Below are 18,921 nucleotides of genomic sequence, written 5' to 3'. Positions count from 1 at the left end.
CCCCTCTTGCCTTGCCTTCCCTGCCCCTCCATTGCCGTGCCTTGCCTTCCCCACCTGTAGTGGAATGACCCAGGCTGGATGCCAGGCTCCTACCAAAGCCTGTCTGTCACTCCTCTCTATAAATGTAAAGTGGGGAGAAACGATATCGTTCATGAGATAAGGACAGAGAGAGATCTGCTCCGATCCACGGGCCCAGCATCTCATGTCACCAGACACATTGCAAATTCTTGGCAAAAGCTATTCACCATCCTCCCCGTTCCCGTGTCTGGGCAACAGCCGCTCCAGGGCTATTCTAGAGACACGAACGTTCTGCTTTCAACAACGCGCTGCTAAACGGGAGATTAAAATAACGGCAGTCTAAGGTTGAAAGCTGTCTCTGGCCGGCGTGCATTATCACCTTCCAAGTCCCTCAGCCCTGCAGTCGGTCTCCTCTATGGCACAGGGGCTGACACTGCCAGGCCGTGCCGGTGTCCCCGTCCCGCCGGGCCGGAGCCCTCACGGCCCCCGGGGGGCGGGGCTAAGGCGCCCGCCGGCCCCGCCCCCTCACGCTGAGGGCCGCGCGCGCCGCCGCCTCGTCACGTGGGGCGTCACGCGCGCGGGCACAGCGACGCGTCACGTGCGCGAGTCACGTGACGCCGTCCCTGGCCGATGATGTCAGCGCCGTGTCACGTGACCGGTGCCTACGCGCAGTAGGGCCGGGTGCAGATGGCGGACGCGGAGGCCGAGGCGGCGGCGCGGCCGGAGGTGTCGCGGGTGGTGCCGGCGCTCCGCGCTCGCCTCTGGCAGCTGCAGACGGAGCTGCGCGAGCAGGAGGTGTCGGAGGCCTCGTCCCGAGCCTACTGCCGGGGCTTCTGCCAGGTAGGAGCCGGGCGGGGCGGGCCGCGGCGCGGGCTGCGGGCCGGGTACGGGCAGCGAGGATGCGGCCGGGCAGGCACGGGACTGCCGCGCTGGGCGCTCGCTCTCCCCAGGCTGGCGGTGCGCAGGGCTCGGGGCACCGTGCCCGACTGCCCAGCGGGGCTGTGCACGCCCTGCCGAGGCCGCCCCGTGGGCTCTGCGCCGCCAGCCTGGGGCCGAGGGCACTGCTCGCCTTTGGGCTTTGGCATTGCTTCGGACCGGGACATCCTGAGGCCCTCGGGTGGGTCTCTGGGGCAGGCGGGCCTTACCGCATTTTCTCGGTGCAGTCTTGGCTCGGTTCCGAGACCTCCAGTTGGCTGCGGTTCACCTGTCTCGGGATCAAATCTGCGTATTCCGCCTTGTTTGAAATCTGCCGTGCCGTGCAAGGAGTGCTTGCTGACCTGTAAGGGCCTACAGTGCCCTTCAGTCACTGAATGATCTGTGGTTTGGATATCTTCTCTTGAATACTTGCTTAGTGTAACACAGAGGAAGATCTCCAAGGTCCTAATTTCTAGAAGAAGAGCTGATCTTGATTAAAGCCACAGTGATGGAGATAACTCGTTCTTAAGTAAACTCTTCCAATGGTTAATTAATTTTTACTACACTCACACCATCATTTACTGTGGGCTCTAAGGTTGAAAAATTGTTGTGATGATGCTGGGTTGGAGAGTTGTTCTTGTTGAGTCTGAAGAAATTGTGGGTTTTATAGTAAGAAATAAAAGATCTGTTTTCTAAAATAATTTACAACACCTCAGCCGATAAAGCTATAAAAACTGATAAAGCTATTTGACTCGTGAATGGCAAGATAAGAGAAAAAAGCTTGCTGGTGTGTCACAAATCATGTATAAGTGGTGTTACCCTTCAGAGCCTTCCATTTTGCATCCACAGGTTGTGTGCTTTGCCATGCCATTCTCGGAGGGTGTTTAGCTCATCACTTACTGAAACAAGAGAATAAATGTATTTACCAGGTTTCAAAACTCCTTCCTCCCAGACTGCAGGGTGCAGCTGCGTCCTGCTGTGTTTGTCCCAAGTTCAATATGTGGTGAAGATCTGTGACCTTGCATTGACATGGAGCCTGCAAAAAAGTGTGGCTCTGTCCATGTTTAGGTTTTGCTAAAATTGTTTCCAGTGGTGGATATTGTGTCAGAACATTGACATAAATATTCAGCTGACACTTAAGAGTGGTTGTCAAGGTGGTCTGTGTGTGTACAGGTCCAGTTTCCCAGTTTAGTTTGGTACAGAAGAAGCTTTAGAGATACTTGATCAGTGGAATGTGGTGAAAGCCAGTTCTGCTACCTAAAAGGAAAAAAAAGCAAACAACAACAACAAACCCCACAAATAACGTTGCCCTCTAGGTCCTTGTGCTAATATTGTGGTGTGATTTTAAAATACTATGTTAAAAATGGATGAGATAAAAATGGAAAAGATTGGTTTTGAGTTGCCATCGGTCTGGGACCCTTTGGATTGTTGTGCCTGTACTCCAGGAGATGCCGTGGGGGACATGGAGCTGCTGGTTTGTCCTGCAGCAACTTCAACAGAGGATGAATTTGTGATGTCATTGTGCAGTCAGACACTGTGGGTGGGGTGTAATTTTATGTCTGGGTTTCTCCTGACAGGGGATGTTTGTGATAACTAAAATAACTTAAGGTCTGCCCATTAGTGAAATTTAGGGAGCTCAGTCTTGTAGTAATTACTTGGAAGGTGCCACTGATAGCTTGTCATAAAGTTATTAAGCTACAGCAGAATGTGTCTAGAAAGAAGCTGAATTTACTGAATTTATCTGGGCTTAAGTTTGATTTTAGGAAGTAGCTGATGTAAGGAGAGCTGAAATGCTTTTTACATTTGCCATCCTGTGAGTACAGCTGAGGCAGGGGCCTGGAAGGTGCTCTATTTTGCTGTGAAAATTACCATGGCTGTCATGCAAACTATGAACCAAATTAGTGAATTTCCTATGTTTTGAGCTGTCTGAATGCTGTTTTACTGCTTGTAAACGTGCTGTGTGTGCAGCTTTCCAGTAGCTCTTAGGGGGAGTGATGCTGGATGTTCCAATTTCCTTGAAGATCCCTATTTTTAAACGGGAAAATAGTACTGTTGTCCAGGATAACAAAGAAACTGTTGATGCCTAAATAATGGATTGACTCTGCAGCTTTATATTGTATAGGCATGAATGCTTTGCACATTCACCTTGGGAAAAACACGTTTTTTTGTGGGGAGCAGTATGTACCACACAGCCAGATAGAATGACTGAGGGCAGCGTTTGAGGCTGTGCTATCATAAATAGGAAGAACACTTATCAGTGAAATGGAGGTTGTAGGATGTCAAAGCATCCCATCTGTCAGCAGCTGTGGGCTTTCTGAAATTGTTGAAGATGTTGTGTAATCAGATATAGTTGAGAAGAGGATGAAGTGTTTTAAGGAGTCTCAAAACTGTAACACTAGGTCAGGAAACTTTGAGATCTTAGTCTTTAAATTGGGACCAAGCAAAAAAAATGATTCTTCTGAGGAAGTGCAGCTAAGCAGGTGTTCTGTCATTGCAGAACATGAAAATCGGTGTGGTGTGGAGGGCCTGGGCTGGTGTGAATGTTACACATTAGGTGGATGTGGCCTCTGCACTTGCCCATGGGTTACTGGAATCAAAGAGGAGGATGGGATGAAGTGTAAGTGGGCATGTGTCAACCAGACTTCACATGCATGAATACTCTGATCAGGTAATTGCTTCTAAGTTGTTACTTGAAAATCCCTTAAACATGTAGATTATCTAATTCTGTCAAATTATTTTTCCATAGTAGTTTTTGAATAGACTGCCGGGAGAAATCTGTAGTGGACAACTAAATAACTATTACTTGTGAAATAGCACAAGGGCTTTGAAGAACTTCTCTGATACAGTTACCACATTTGGCTGATTTGTCAATATGCTAATACTAATAGCATCATAATGATCAAAACTGCAGATCCTTGAAGTTTAAGCTATTAATAACTCTGTCACCTTGAATCTGTTTTTTACACTGAAAGATACATTGTTTATGTATTTGACAAGAAGTTTCTCATAAATGGTTACTCGGTGAATTCCTAAATGCTAGCTTTAAGACTTTGATCCCAGTGCTCAAATTGCACTTGAGCAAGGGTGCAGTGTTTTCTAGAATATGTATTTAATATTACAAAGTATTCTGCTGTGTTTTATGGTTTACACAGACCAAGTAGTTTATGATCAAAGTGTCTGTCAAAATAATTGAGTACTAAATTTGGCTTTTAAAATAGATTGGTTTTCATGGATGTATGTTTAGAAATGTGCAGGGATTGGTGTGTTTGATCTGTTTTTGTAGTCACTGTAATGGTGGTGTTACTGCTGACTTTACTAAACAGCTGATTTATGATAGTCATCAGTTGACTCTGGGGATTGCAGCTTGACAGTCTTTGAACGTGATTTAATGCTACAAAGCAATATATGATTTGAGTTAAATTATCAAATCCTTCATTAATCTGTTAAATAAGCTTGAAGACTGGTATTTCTCACCATTCACTGCTGCAGCTGATGATCTCTGTGCTGTGCATAAGGATCATTTCTGCAAACTTCCAATTTCCTGCTCCTCACTTTATGTCTTTATGACTATATGTCTTTATAACTATTAATATTATGTGGGGTTTTGGGAAAGTTTGTGACTTTCATTCACCCAGAAGTTCTATTAATGAATTGTTGGAGAACAATCCCCAAAACAGCAGACTACTGATTCTTAGATGGTGTTTTTTATAGATTTCTTTTTCTTAAGTGCACATGATTTGCTAGTCTGCATTGTTTTTAGGCAAGGAGTGGTATAGTACAGTTGTGTCACTGATGTAACGTTGGATACTGGCCACTTATTTCTTGCTGTGGTGGAGGGTAGATTTTGTCTAAGAAATTTTTGGTCATTAGTATGGCTGCATTTGGTTTTAGCAAGCTTGTAGTAGGGTTTGTTTCATAGTGTCCTCCCTCCATTCACCATCTGATAGGATCATATGGGGTTTTTTTAAGGTGTTAAAATAAGTTTGTTGTGTCAGAGTCCTAACTTGAAGTGATTTGAAAACTGATACGGCAGCACCATCCTTGTAGGACCATTAGACTTGTTTTCAATGGTAGGGTGAAGCAATCTGAACTTTTATTTTTCCCTGCGGTCTTGGCCCTAAGGATTCCAAAAAGCACAGCCTTTTTTATTGGTTTTGTTTCATTGGCAGCTGGCTTTAATCAGGATTGTTACCTTGTTTAGTCTAGGGGGAGTCCCACATGGCAGAGGGAGCTGGTAAGTATGCAAGCATCACTGCTCTGGAGGTGCTGTTCAGGGAAGGGTGTTCCTTGTGAAACAATCAGTCAGAGGAGCTGAGCTTCCTCAGCTCAGTGCCCTGCTTGTCTCAAATCGTTCTTCATAGCCTGTCAGCACAGCACAATAGTGGAGGTATGTGTTAAAAAGTTTGGGACATACTGGTGTTGTTCCTGTGTTGATGTGATTTCTATTAGAACTGGCTAGATTTGATATTGCTGCTTTAGTACTGTGCCCTGGGAATGTGGGATTGCTGTGGTCAAGGAGGAAAATCTGGAGTAATTTTGCATTTGAAAAATGCCTATGTAATGACTGGATCTGGGTTTTGTGTCCCTTTCTGGTTCATGTTTGCTGTGTGAGTAATGCATGTATCTTTAAAACACTACACCTGTAGTAATGTTCCTAATCTTGAGTTTCTTCCTATTTTCCCTGCGTTCTCACCAGTAATAAAGATTCCAGTGTTACACACATGGTTCTGTCTCCATGGTAGTTGTACAAAAGGAGCTAAGTGTAGCACTTCTCCCTGTATTTTCTGCTTAATAACTCATGTTTCTGCCAATTGAATCAGTAGAATTTCTGATAACTTCGTCAAAACAATGAAGTAGATAAAAAGATATTTCAATGAAAGGGAGAATTTCTGTTGAGGTGAAAAGCTGCCACTTCAAATTCTCCTTCAGAGTAAAAATTTCTCACTTCCAGAATTATTGCGCTGTATGTGTTTGATATTGTATATTGATTTGTTTTTAAGCAAAAGTGTGTTATGAGAACTTCTAATGATAACTCATTTTGTTTCAGACACTGCTCCAGTATGCTGGCAGTCGGGGTGCATCAGAACATATTTTACCTTTTTTGGAAGTGTATCGAATCTCCATCCAAAGCTTTGCTAATGCAAGACCTTACTTGACTACAGAATGCGAAGATGTTCTTTTGGTACTTGGCAGGCTAGTGCTGTAAGTTTTAAGTTGGTATATTAATTTTTTTTGTTGTTGTTTTATAAAGAACCACACTTTATAAATTAAAGTACAAGCTGTTGAAATAGTTTATTGCTTAATTTGACAACTGTATTTGCAATTTATCTAGTAAATGTCTTTAGTTCATTTTTAACCATGCCACAAAAATGTATTTGAGCATTTAATTAATTAATGTGGACAAGTTTTAAGACTTTGTTCTTCTGTATTTGTATAATCATGTAAATATTAGGAAGGTTTTGTTCTTTCTTAAAACATTCTTCAAGTATTATTTTCTGTAGAGCAAGCTTAGTGTAGTAGTCATTAAACAGAAGCTTCAATATTAGACCTTCATGCATGGATTAATTAACCTGTATCCCTTGCAGTGCAGTTGCAGCTTTGTGTGTCCTGTCCCCTTTGGTGCAGGGGCATTCTGAACGTGGCCCTTGTTGAAAAGAACAGGCTGATTTGTGTTCATGGCAGTCTGAGTTGTGCTATAAGACTGCAAAGCAGACTAGACATGATTTAAAGCACAGCAATTCCTGGAACAGAACAGAGAACCAATTTATAGTTCATCAGCTGAACTGGGATAATTTGTAGTTCCTCAAAGTCTGTCCTAAGTGCAAAGCAGCTTTTTAAAATTGAACAGGGTAGTCTGGGGTATAATCAGTATAACCTGAAGTGATGTGCTGGTCCTTCCTTGCTAGTGAGGTTTCATCTGAGGACAGAGGGTGAAGAACCTTGAATATGAAGATCATCATAGAATAAAAGTGATTCTCTGACAGTTTTGGGGGTTTTTTTTCAGTCTCATACTTGTTTTGTGGTGTGAACTCGGGTGTTCTCTTTCAGATGGACTTCAGCAGTGAACTCCTTGGTCAAATGCTTTATTTATTTATTTATTTGGACTGACTTGCCATATAAATGAACAGCTCAGAAACAGATTATCTCCAAATGATGCCTTGAATTATTTTCTATTTAATTGTGAGAAATGTGTGAGCTAGGAGTGTTTTTGGGTTTTTTGAAAACATGTGAAATCAGGAGAAGTGTGTCTTAGGTTCTTACTATGGAAACCTTAAACTTTAACTGCTAAATCATTTACCTGGTACAGGATACACATTTTTGGCAAAATATCTTCCTTACTCTTGCAGACTGGCCCCTTAAGGATAGAGTATTACTGTCTTCATCATATTGCTGTTAATTAGCTTCTATATTTTGTTGTTTCCTACTTATATAATTTTAAAAGTTTTTCTTTTAGTTTGTCTTTTAGTGTCTGTTTGCAGGGCATCTCTACTTGGAGTATTTTCTATATATTTTGCCACTGTTAGATATGTTGGGGTGTAAATTGCACTTCTGTATCAAAATTGCTTTTCTCTTGATAAGAAATATCAGAATATTCTGGTTTTGCCAATATGTTTTTTTTTCAGCTTTCAATGTGAGGAGTTTGTTGTAGCTTGTATATTCAGAAAACCTTGTGTTAAAGGACAGTAGAAAAGCTGACTTGCTGGAATCTCCTCTTTCTTATGATTACCTTTGAAAGGAATCTGAAGAATGAGAAATACAAAGAGTGAGGTGGAAGATAGGGTGAGGTAAATGGCATGCCCACATTAACTCTCCCACGTTTTTTCTTCTTCATAAGTCTCCAAGGGAGTGAGAGAGGTTAGAGCAGGGAATTAAAGATAAAAGTTGAGTTTCTATGAGGGAGGAAAGCTGTTTACCTAGCTAGGGACACAAAACCATGCTGTTCCCATGTAATTGTGATTTTTGGGGAGACAGTTGGGTTACCCACAGCTGTCAGACACCCTGTGTTTTCAGACTTGAATATTGATGCAAGTAAAATGAGCAAATTTGCTGTTTAAGAGCAGAAGTTCTCTTTCTCTACTTCCTATTGAAATCCTCCTTCCCTTTCAACATTCCTTCTGGAGAAAAGAAGATGTTTCTCAGCAGGGTGAGCCAGGAACAGCAGAACTCAGTATACTGTGGTTTTCCCTGCTGAGGTCCTTTGTGCATTCACAGTTCAGCTGACACGATGTAGGGACTGTGCCTCCCATGATGTTCATGCAGTGGGAGATATTGTAGGTCCACTGTCCAACCTTAGGAAACAAAAAAAAAGCTTGGAGTGGTTGCTCTTGTAGGTTGATGTGTGTGGATGGGAAACAGGAATGTTCTTTTTGGCCATGACCTGCTTTGCTCAAGTGGAACTTGGGCAGGTTATTCTCACAGCCCCAAAGCACAGTGCATTCCCTCACCCCCAGTATTACTATTTCAGAAGTATTGCCTCTGTAGAAGAATTAATAAAGAATTAGCCATATCAGAGGTGTCTTTCAGTGACAGCTGGCTGTGCTTGTGAATCCCAGGAGACCCCTGAAGCTGGTTATTCACCCCAGCTTCTGTGAGTGTTCTTTTTCTGAGGCTGCTGTGAGGGGGAAGGTGCCATGTTACCATCACAATGAAAATTTTACTTCCATCTGAAAGTGGTTTTTATGATTCTAAGATTAATAGATTAAAAAAGAAGAAATATTTGGTGTAAGTTGTTTTTGTCAGTAACTAAGATTTGAGTGCTTTCCTCTTTCTCCTGTGTGCTGTGATGGCACTGAACTGAACGGGAATTTACCACTCCTACAACTTTGAGAAGGTGTCTGTATGGTTTTTTTCAACCATAAAAAGTGAAAGGAGATTTGAGTGCCATGGTTTAAGAAGCAGAACTGTATTGAACCAATAAGAGCAGTCTGCCTGCAGCCTGGGGCTCTGTGTCACCCATGGGTTGTAGCTGTGGCATCTGGCAGATGTTGCTTTCATTTCCCACAGCTCTCTGAGCAGGGCCAGGTGACACTGGGCTGTTTGTCCCTTAGTTATTCTGTTCTCAGCCTAACTCACTGCTGCAGTTTGATTCACTAGCTTGCATTCACCACTCTGCTGTCTGTCATTAAGAGTTAATTCAAATCTTAATGAGCACAGGATAATTCCTGGCAACAAGTAAATGATTCCTGCTGGTAATCCAATGTGTAATGAGTCATCTTTGTGTCTCTAAGAAGATTAGGATAGGAAAAGTGTTCTAATACAATCTAAAGATGAACAGGCTTCTGAAAGGTTTTAAAGTTTATTTTTAAAAATTTCTGTGAATGAGGTATAAAGTGATTACAGAAAAATTGTATGCAAATAATATGTTGAATATTGCATATAGTTATTTATTCCAAAATAAAGAAGTTTATATCTAGGACACCTTTTCTTAAAAGATATTTTGAAGTTGAGTGTTTCAGTTGAATAATATTTTTTCTAATAATGTAAACATTCACCCATTACAGCTTATTTGCAAAAATTGTGATTGAAGTTTGGAATTGAGTTTTGTATAGGTAGGCATTGTGGTGGTACTGGTAGAGTAGGATTAGAGAGACTGGACTTCATGGCATGATCCTGGTATTTTGATTTGTGGCCTAACCATGACATGTAAACTCCATTTAGTTGCATTACAATAAAGAGGAAAATGGGATTTCAAGGACAGAGGTGTGTTATGAAGTATTGTATAATAAGGACCAAAAGGAAGAATTAAGCTGAACAGTGTGCTGTCCCCCTTGGCAGTAGAGAAGTTCTTATGCACCTGTGTGTTTGAATCAATTCTTACAAAAAGAACTTAGTTAATTGACTTAGAATTCTAATTATTTTTTTGCCAAGGAAATTGTAATTGGAATATCCTGGATATTACTTTTACAATTGTGCTCCAAGTTGTTTTACATGCTGGCTTATATATCTGGAGCTCCAGATTTCTTATGGAGTGATTTCCAGACCTGAGTGCTCTGTGTTGGGATCCTGAGGAAGACTTGCAGCAAAAGAACTTTTGCCTTTTAATTCAGATCAGTCCTGTGTTCCTACAACAGACAATAACTCTGGAGGCATAAATTAAATCCTCTTGTCTTCCTAGACTATCTCACTCTGTATATACAATGCTTTAAGAACATAATTGCAGATTTTTTCACTGTCCAAGTAGCAACTTAATGCTTAAGTTTAGAAAAATGATGCTTAAGAGCTTGCTTTGTCATTTTCTTCAAGTCTATTGTATTACATAACCAATATCATATATCTATGAAAAAGAAATGTTCTAGAAAAAGCAATTCTAGGAGTTGAAAGTGGACATGGGTAGGATTAAGTCTGAAAGTGAGGTGTGCATCAGGAGACTTTACAAAAGCACATTGACCATGAAGTTTGCAAATGTACTGGGTGTACAGTCTGTGTGACATGGATGAAAACAGAACATAGACCTAGGGATTTTCTTGGTTGGTTGATTTGTTGTTGGTTTTTTGTTTGGAGGTTTTTGTTGGTTTTCTTGTTGTTGTTTTGTTGGGTTTTTGTAAGTTTTAGGATTTTTTTATGTTGAAATAGGGTTCAGGTGTTTCTTAAAGTTGGTTTTGATAGTCTGTTAGCAGCTACCTGGGTCTCAGCATTTGGGCTGGTGAATTAACTTGTACTGCCAAGCTGGAGTCCAAGGCAAAACAAAGTCCTGATTATTTTATTGAACTGAGACCTATGACAGTTGGAGTATCTGGTGGTCCTGTTGCCAACTTTTTCATTAGCAGCAAAGTGTCATGCCTAATGGTGTGAATAATGATGGAATAACAGTGGTGAGTGCTGTTCTGTTTTCTGCCAATCTAATACAAGTGTTAGATTACAGCTTAGAGCTTTTTTCATCCATTTGATCTTCTTGATGTATGTGACTGCTGAATCTGGCTAAAAACTGAGTAGGCATAGCATTTGGTAGGTAACTCAATGCATTTATCAGAAGTCAGGAGGAAGATGGACATTCTTTTTGAGTGCTAAAGAAACTTGTCTTTGCTTTATGGTCATCTCTTCCTTTTCCACTTCCCCAAGCTCAGTTCTGGCTGTCTATGATAAGACTGAATATGTTGCCCTATTCTTCTGTTTAATATTTGAGAGAGAATGTTTTGAAGAAAAAATAACATGAGTTGAAACTATCCAACAGTGTAGATGTAGTTTATAGCAATGATTCAGTGCTTTTTTATAGGTGGTGTCCTAGATTAGTTTTCTTTCCTTGTATTGTCAAAATTTATGAAAATGCTTCTGCTGTGTGTAAGTCTTGTGAATCTCTAGGCAGGGTGTCATGGTTAACACTTTGGTGTGACTACATCCAATTGTTCAGTCGGGTTTTAGGCAGTGCCTGTGTTCTGTACGAGGTTGAATAGCTGCTGTTTGAGAGCAAGACAGGCAGCAGTCCTGCCATGGCAGGCTGCAGTTTGTGCTGTAGGTGTTGCAATGTTCCCCCAGTTGGTATCAAAGGCCCATAAGATGTTTCTAGGTGCTGATGCTCCTCTTGACACATCTTGTCCAGATCCATTGTTGTGCTGATATATGTGACTGCTGTCAAGATGTTTCCTGGGTTTTTTGCTTTATGTATGTCAGTGCAGAAATGTGGAGTTAGGTGAAGCTGGCTGTCATTGTCCCTGTAGGCAGAGACTGTGCTGGACTCCAGTGAGCTTTATTTAGAATGGTTATTAGGTTTCCTTTGAGAAGAAAGAACAGAATTCTGTGATACAATGTTCCTGAGCTACGTTGAATGGACTTGAGTGGATCTTACAAGAGTAGCTGCAATCTTAAATTAGAGAGATTGTGTGTAGTAAAAAGGAGCACTGTTTCCATTTGATGAATCATGCCTGATTTACAGGCTGTTTCAGGCCTTTGATTGATTTGCACAATCTAACATGTTTCAGTGTTACTGTCATTGCTTATCTGAATACTAAGTAGCATGTGCCAGAAATGTTATTTAATGTAACAAGAGAATGTGTTCAGGTAGCTTGTTTACTTGCCTTTTGCTTTTCCAGGAGTTGTTTTGAGCTACTGCTTTCAATTCCTGAAAGTGAATTGCCACATGAGGTGTGGTTAGGATTCCATCAATCCATTCAGGTAAGTGTTCTGAATTTCTTTTTTGCAATTTACATATTTAAAATAAAAAGAATAAGGCTGCAGTTGTATTCCCTCTCTTCCACCCTTCCCCTGAGTTCCACTTGTCCTGCATTGCTGTTACCAAGGCAGCAAGAATTTCTGAGCAGCACAAGTCTGACTGCAGCAACTGTGCTGGGAGTCTGGAGGCCCAACAGCATATTTATAGGCACATGGTTGATGTCAGCTTAGGCAGGAGAACCTTAGTAAGTCTTGATTGAATTATTTCTGTGAGAGACAGAGTTAAATGAAGGAATTTAACAGCTCTGAAGCATTGCTTTGATGATAAAAGAGCTTTTGTGGAGGAGTGAGTGGCAGGTTGGTGTCTGTACCTGATTTGAGAGGGATGGAAGTGGTAGGACAGGTCTTAAGTCCATGTAGTTCCTGAAGTGTTTCTTTATGCACTCAGATCAAGATGGCTAATGTAGGCTGTGTAGGAAGAAGAGATGTTTTCTGGGTTTTAGTCTGGTGTTCCTCGTGGAGCTGAAGGACAGCAGTGCTGTTGCTGTATTCGTATTGATGGACCCTTCCAGGACCAGGGCCTGCTCTGTTGCTGCTGTTGTCTGTGCTGGCTTTAACTGTGACTGGTGAAGTTGGAAGCTAATCTCAGCTGTGAGTTACTGAAGGGAAGACCTTGGCAGGAAATAGTTGGAAGTGAACTTAGACCTTGCAGCTGTCTTTATCTCAACACCTTATATTCCTTTGACTGGGGATTTTGTCAGCCCCTGAGGCTTGGCTACTGCTGCAGTAGCTCTGAAGATGCTAATGCTGAGTTTCTGCATTTGTTTTCCCTGCAGTCAAGGAAACAGGTGTGAAAACTTTTCAGTAGACTGAAGATGAATAAAGCTGTCACTTTAAACTGAGAGAAGCAGTCTAGCAGAGCTCTGTAGTCCTGCTAGCAGCAGAAGGGCCAGAGGTGGTCTGTGCTTGAGTGATACCAGATGTAGAGAAACCTAATTTTCCTGAAATACCCTGGAATATTTATTATCCTGGGAACCCTAGAAACAGTTTGGTTTAGCATGTACTTGGTAATAGAAAGAAATGCAGTAGGTACAGTTTAAATCCTATGGCCTTAGTGGTGACAGGGATATATCCAATCAGAATTTCCCCAGGAGTAACTTGTACCCATTATTACCCCATGTCTCTTCCATGTGAGTTCTTGTAAAAAGGGAGTATCCATCTGTTTTTCTAGCTAAATACTGGAAGATGCTGATAAGGTCTCCCCTAAGTCTTGTGATCTTAAACTAAAAGGCAAATATGTTTGTAACTGAGATGGCCTAGACCTGAAACAAGATATTCTCTCATATTCAGAATATGAGAGGGCATATACAGGCTTTTGCTCATTACAGCAGAGTTACAGTGCAGCTCTAACAGTTGCTAGCTTTTAACTGGAGTGATCTGCAAGGGGAATTCTTGTTACCAAGTTTAGTAATTTCTGTGAGGTAACAAATCTGTGCATTTCTAGAATTTTGAAAGAAGTGATCAAACTTTGGTACTTCTGTCAATAGAGAACAGGTCTAGGTCGATTAGAAGGCTCTGGTTTTGCTGAATATGTTGGAAGGGAGCTGTTAAATTCCAGTGGTTGAAGGGTGTGATGTCCCACTCTTAAGAGGGATAGAGCATCCAAGATTTGTAAATGCTTGTGGCCTTAAGAATCTACTGAAGTCAGAGGATATGCAAAAACTCACAGAATTTTATTAGTAAATTACATGCTTGGCATGGAAATTGGTATGTTAGTGTTTGACCTGCTGTGCAGGCACACAGCAGGGGGATTGGATAAAGAGGTAAGGTAAGAATGAAGAGAGAGAACAAGAGAAAAAGAGATCACCAGTCCTGGTTGCAGGGTTGGTCCAGCTGAGGGGATGTCTGGGATCCTGGAGCTACCACCTAGGCTTAGTGGGGGTATTGTATTATGGATAGGTTTTCCTGCCCTGAAGGCAGCTTTCTCACTTTTTATGCAAATTAGCTCTGCAGTTATGTGCAGTCAAGTTTTTCAGACCCCTCTGGAAATGGGCCAGAGAGCTTTGGAGGTCTTGAGTGATCTTGATCTCCCTGCTACCATCCATCCCCACTTCAGAATCTCATTCCTGAACCTGTGCTGGATTGTGTTGTGATTATCTCCAGGAACAAGGATGTTTTTCACAAAAAAGTGCTGTCCTAGGTCCACATGGCCCATTCTCCAGCCACATTTTGTTCTTTTTCAGTGTGTTATTACCAACAGTCCTTGGTTATTAGCAACAATCCTTGCTTGGGTCCTCAGCATCTCACCATTGGTGTTTGAGACATACCTGTGAGCACTTATCTTCTGGGGTTCTACAAAGGGTGGCACCAAGCTCAGATCTCTCATGTCAATTTTTAGAACTAAGGGAAAATTCAAGATGTGCTGCTGCCAGGAGTAGTGATATATACTTGACTTTTGTAGTGACTTTTTGAAGCTACAGCTTCCAAGTTCAACACTCACCTAATGCTCCCCATAGTTCAGATAGTGAACTGATTAAATATGGTGATATTCTGAAAGCTTGCTGAAGAGGTTTGTGGACTTCTACAAACAGATGTTTTAAAGAAGATTTTGAAGTAGCTCTCTGGCAGAAGTATGAGAATGCTTGTACCCTGCCTTGGAGTAGAGTAGGAAGCCACTTGTCACCACAGGAGGAGTATGTAAGTCATATGAAGAGCAGTAGACACTTTCAGACAGGAATCACTTGTAGTCTGTCTTGTGGGTTTAAAGCCCCTGTGTGACTGTGTTGATGTGCAGATCTCCAGGCAAATCCAGTAGGAAAGCACCACAGAATATTATGTTAGCACATGCCCAAGAGTGATTGATGTAAATGTGCATATTGCTTTCCTAACAACATGGACAAGTGTGACTTCAGAAGACTATAACTCCTAATTTGGGAGGTATTTTTCCAACCTGCCTGCAGTAATTGTTGCTCTGTAATAATCTACGTGGGTAATGGGAGTCAGTGAAACTTCAAATAAATTTTCATCCCAGGAATGTCAAAGGTTATTCAAGGCTTGCATTTCAAAGCATCAAGGTGAGGGACTGTCCTAGACCTGAAGGTGGAGTGTCACTGATGTCCAGCTTATATACAAAATGCTGTCAAAATCTTTATTTGGTATCTGAACCTTTTTGTTCTGGTATCCTAAATAACAGCAGTTATGTCCTGCAGTCACCTATGAGTCCAGTTTTCCTCATCCCTAAGACAGACCAGAGGCAGCTTGGGCAAAATGCAAACAAGATGTGAGATTGTATGGCAGGAGTCTCAGCATGAATTTATTCAGTGGCAGCAAACAAAAAGATGCAGACACAAGTGGGGAAATGCTGTAAAATATGAGTGAAAGGATTGGGGCAGAGTTATAACAGGGCTTTTGATACAAACTCTGTTAATCTGGGGGAGGAGCTCAATGGAGAGGTACTGTGTGGATCAATAGAATCTAGTCAGGTGAAGGAGGTAAAACCATTTATTATTCAAAGACATCTTTAGTGGGAGTAGAGATGTGTTGTTCTGGGTCTGGGTATTGAATATGGGCTGTGGAACAGGGCTCCAAGAGCATCAATGCTTTATTTAGAAAACCTGTGAGTTGAGGGTGAGCCTAAGACAAAAGCTTTTGTGGAGCTGTGTCACTCTAAACTGCCAGGACTGAAAAATCCTGACATCTTCAGTAAACTCTTTCAAGGCTTGTCTTTTCTTTTGAACTTTGTCCATAGTTCTTACTGTGTTGTTCTTTCCTGACTTCATCTATAATGAAATGTTTTATGTCCTGCTCTTTAGAACCTGTTTATGGTGTTCTCCTAATTAATGACATCTCTGTACATAAATGCTGCATTTAGTTTCTTCAAAGACTTTTGATGTATTCATAGTAGATTTTTGCATATATTCCCACTAATATTAGCTTTATATTTTTCAACAGGTCCATTATGGTTCAGCTAAGCACTGTAGTGGAAGGGGAGTGTACTTACAGTAGTTAATTACTTATGCTGCATATGCTGGTGAATTTTATATTTGATATTTTGGTATTAATACCCTGAATCTGAAACACTGTACTGACTCAGCAAATCAGTTTGCTTGTATCAAAAGCCCTTTCTTTGTCACCTTCTTGGGTCCTTTCAGCCTTTAATACAGAGGTGCTGAAATGTGATTGACCCCCAAAAGTGGACTGGGCTCTGCTGGCTCTGTACTGCATCCTGAAGCCCTCAGATTAGGGAACAGTTGCTATTGGGAAAGCATTGTTTACATTGGATGTCTGGATCATTGAATGTCATAATCTGAGGGACAGTGGTACCTCAGTATGTCACCTGTGTTCAGGTTGTATGATTTTTTAAATCTTTTTTTTGTCAGCCATGTCATTCCAGTAGTGCTGGCAGATAAGTGGCTGCTCTGGCTGTTTCTGAGGCTGTTTGTAGCTCCTCAGTGCTTTGATTGGTAGTTTCACCCCTTTCTAGGTCACAACATCTGTGCTGAATGCCTTCAGAGAGCTCAGTGAAGCTCATCCAGTTCAGTCTTCCAGGTGAAGTTTGAATGCATGGGCTCTTAAATGCTGATGGTGTTTTGGAGTTAGTCTTTGACCTGATCTACACTTGGGACTGAGAGGGGTTAATGCTCTAACGTGAGTGTGAGGGAAGAGAATGCCTTGTGGGGGCTCTGTTGGTTTGAAAAGGCTCAATGCTGTGTGACATGTAGAGCTGGGAAAGGCCTTAAGCAGTGATTGTTAAAATGGGCTTCTGTTGATTTTTAGGTAAGATCCAGTATCTCTTCTACCTGCACATCTGTAGCTGCTTTCTTAACCATCCTCAAGCTGATTGAGGATAATTGATGATTGAAGATAGAACAGCTTTAAGAACATCACTAGAAAACAACAAACTGATCTAAATTTGCATCCATGAAATACCTAACCACAGCCCAGTTTCTGTAGCTGGCAGTTACTTTCTATGGGAATTCCATGTATATTATTCTGAGGCTACAATTTGAGCATCTTTTGGCAGTAGCATTGTGTTAAGCATTGTGTGTCATTCACCTGGCTGGTTCTATGTCATTTAGCTCAGTGTGAAATGGGGAATTGATCATGCTTTAATTTTACAAAACAAAACAAAAAAAGCCCACTTTGTCCCTGAGGGTCTTTCTGGTGAGTTTTGTGAAGACTTGAGAGGAGGAGCAGCTATGTGAGCCTAAGGATTGCTTAAGTGATGTTCTGAAATGCTTGAACACAGCTTGAAACCTTTGTGTGTCAATCTCCCAGTGCTGTTAGCCAAGAGCAGTTTGAGCTCTGGTCAAGAGCATGTAAAGTCCCTTGCATCTGGAGCTGTGACACTCCAAAATTACTTTTAACCTTGTGAGTGGTTTTTCAGGCTCAAGACCAGAAATCAGTCATTGCAAGCATCCTCCTTGGCTATCTCTGCATCTGCCAATTAGCACCAACTCCTCTACCAATCCCAACACCTGATTTTCAGGTGGTCTTACCAATAACTCACTCACTAGTTTTACTTCCTTTATAATCATTTTTAGAAGTAGAGTGGTCTTAAATGATTTTGGTTAGCAGGTTGCTATGAGCTAACAGTTGGAGCATGATTACAACAGTTATCTAAAAATAAAATTAACTTTGGGGCAATATCTACAAAAAATCTTTGGTACTGCTAAGGAAGATGAGATTGTTAAAGTTATCAAAAGTGCTTGGTTGTTGCATTCAGCTATAAGACTTTTAATTTTACAGTCCTTAGAAGGTGGGAGTCTGCACTATAGTTCTGCATTTGGAGAGAACTCCTAATGTGTGCTTTTTTGCTCTCCTCTGATGTTGGTTTGGTTTTGTTCTTGCAGTCAGAAAAATTCTCATGTAGCACAGAAGCACTGACTTCTACAAAGTGTGCTGTCAGACACAGTTTCAGTGTGCTTTCTGACATAGTTTGAAATTTCAATGTGTTGAATCTGCAGCTCTCTGAAGGTTTCTGTTGTGGCAGAGTCATGAGTTTGCTGGAAGAAAGCTCAGTTCCAGCTCTTCACTCAGAGTAAGAGGGCTTTCTTAAATCAGGTTCCTTAGGGTCCTGCCCCACCAAATGTTATCTTTAAGAAATGGAAAATGCACAAACTTTCATTAGTCCTTTGAAAATGAGAATGTTTTATATATAAAAACACTTCTGGCACACACACTTAGAGAATTTCCTTTCACATGACTCCCTCACCAGACAGCTCTACCTTCTGGTAATATAGTGAAGATAAAGACAGCTCTGAGATTTTCCTTTTCACCTTCTCTTCTGCAGGTGGTGGTCTTTGCTGGATGTGCATCACTATGGCAAATGAATTGTGCAGGGTGGTTGCAGACTAGGTGTTGTACTGCAGTGGAATTCCAGAAGTTCCAAACGGGAATAAACACTTCAGGAATCTCTTGGTTATGCTCTGTTTGAGACTGTTCAGCATAGCTAGCCTTGTGTGCAGTAAGAGCTCACTGCTCTTAAATTACAGAGCCTAGAGGCCTGTGGTGCCAAACTGGAACTTAGCCAGCTGTCACCAGCCTGCTCTGATGCTTGGGGTTGTGCAGCACTTTCATCTGCCTGTGCTGTGCTTCACTGAGTCCCTGTCAGTGATGTTCTGCAGCCTGTTGAATGTCCTAATGGCTGCCTGCCCAGCAGTGTCAGCTGCTCTCCTGGTTCTCTGTGAGCTGTGGGATGGCAGATAATGAATGTGCTTTGTCCCATTATTCAGAAAATAAACGTGTTAAAAATACCAGCTCACTGTTGGCCCTGAGAAGTGCTACTGGGACACAGCTGCCAGCTGGGTTCTGTACAGTTTGTCACAAGCCTTTTAAGTCTGGCTATTGAGCTGGTTTTTTTTACCTGTATTCTGTCCACTT

At 41.7% G+C, this 18,921-nt stretch overlaps 1 protein-coding gene across 1 annotated transcript in view; it reads left to right on the top strand.

Annotated features, from left to right (window-relative positions):
- Positions 1 to 672: 672 nt before the first annotated feature.
- Positions 673 to 18,921, top strand: part of RLF (RLF zinc finger) — a 45,785-nt gene continuing 27,536 nt past the window's right edge. The window contains exons 1-3 of the mRNA XM_014881276.2: positions 673 to 858; positions 5,981 to 6,135; positions 11,961 to 12,042. Of these exons, the coding sequence (XP_014736762.2) occupies positions 706 to 858; positions 5,981 to 6,135; positions 11,961 to 12,042 (390 nt within the window). The 5' untranslated portion in view covers positions 673 to 705. The remainder of the gene's footprint in view (positions 859 to 5,980; positions 6,136 to 11,960; positions 12,043 to 18,921) is intronic.

Source organism: Sturnus vulgaris, chromosome 24 (assembly GCF_052056855.1).
Source record: "Sturnus vulgaris isolate bStuVul1 chromosome 24, bStuVul1.hap1, whole genome shotgun sequence".
Lineage (NCBI taxonomy): Eukaryota > Metazoa > Chordata > Aves > Passeriformes > Sturnidae > Sturnus > Sturnus vulgaris.
The sequence above is the reverse complement of the archived record's forward strand: the minus strand, read 5'-3'. Positions and strand labels throughout refer to the sequence as shown.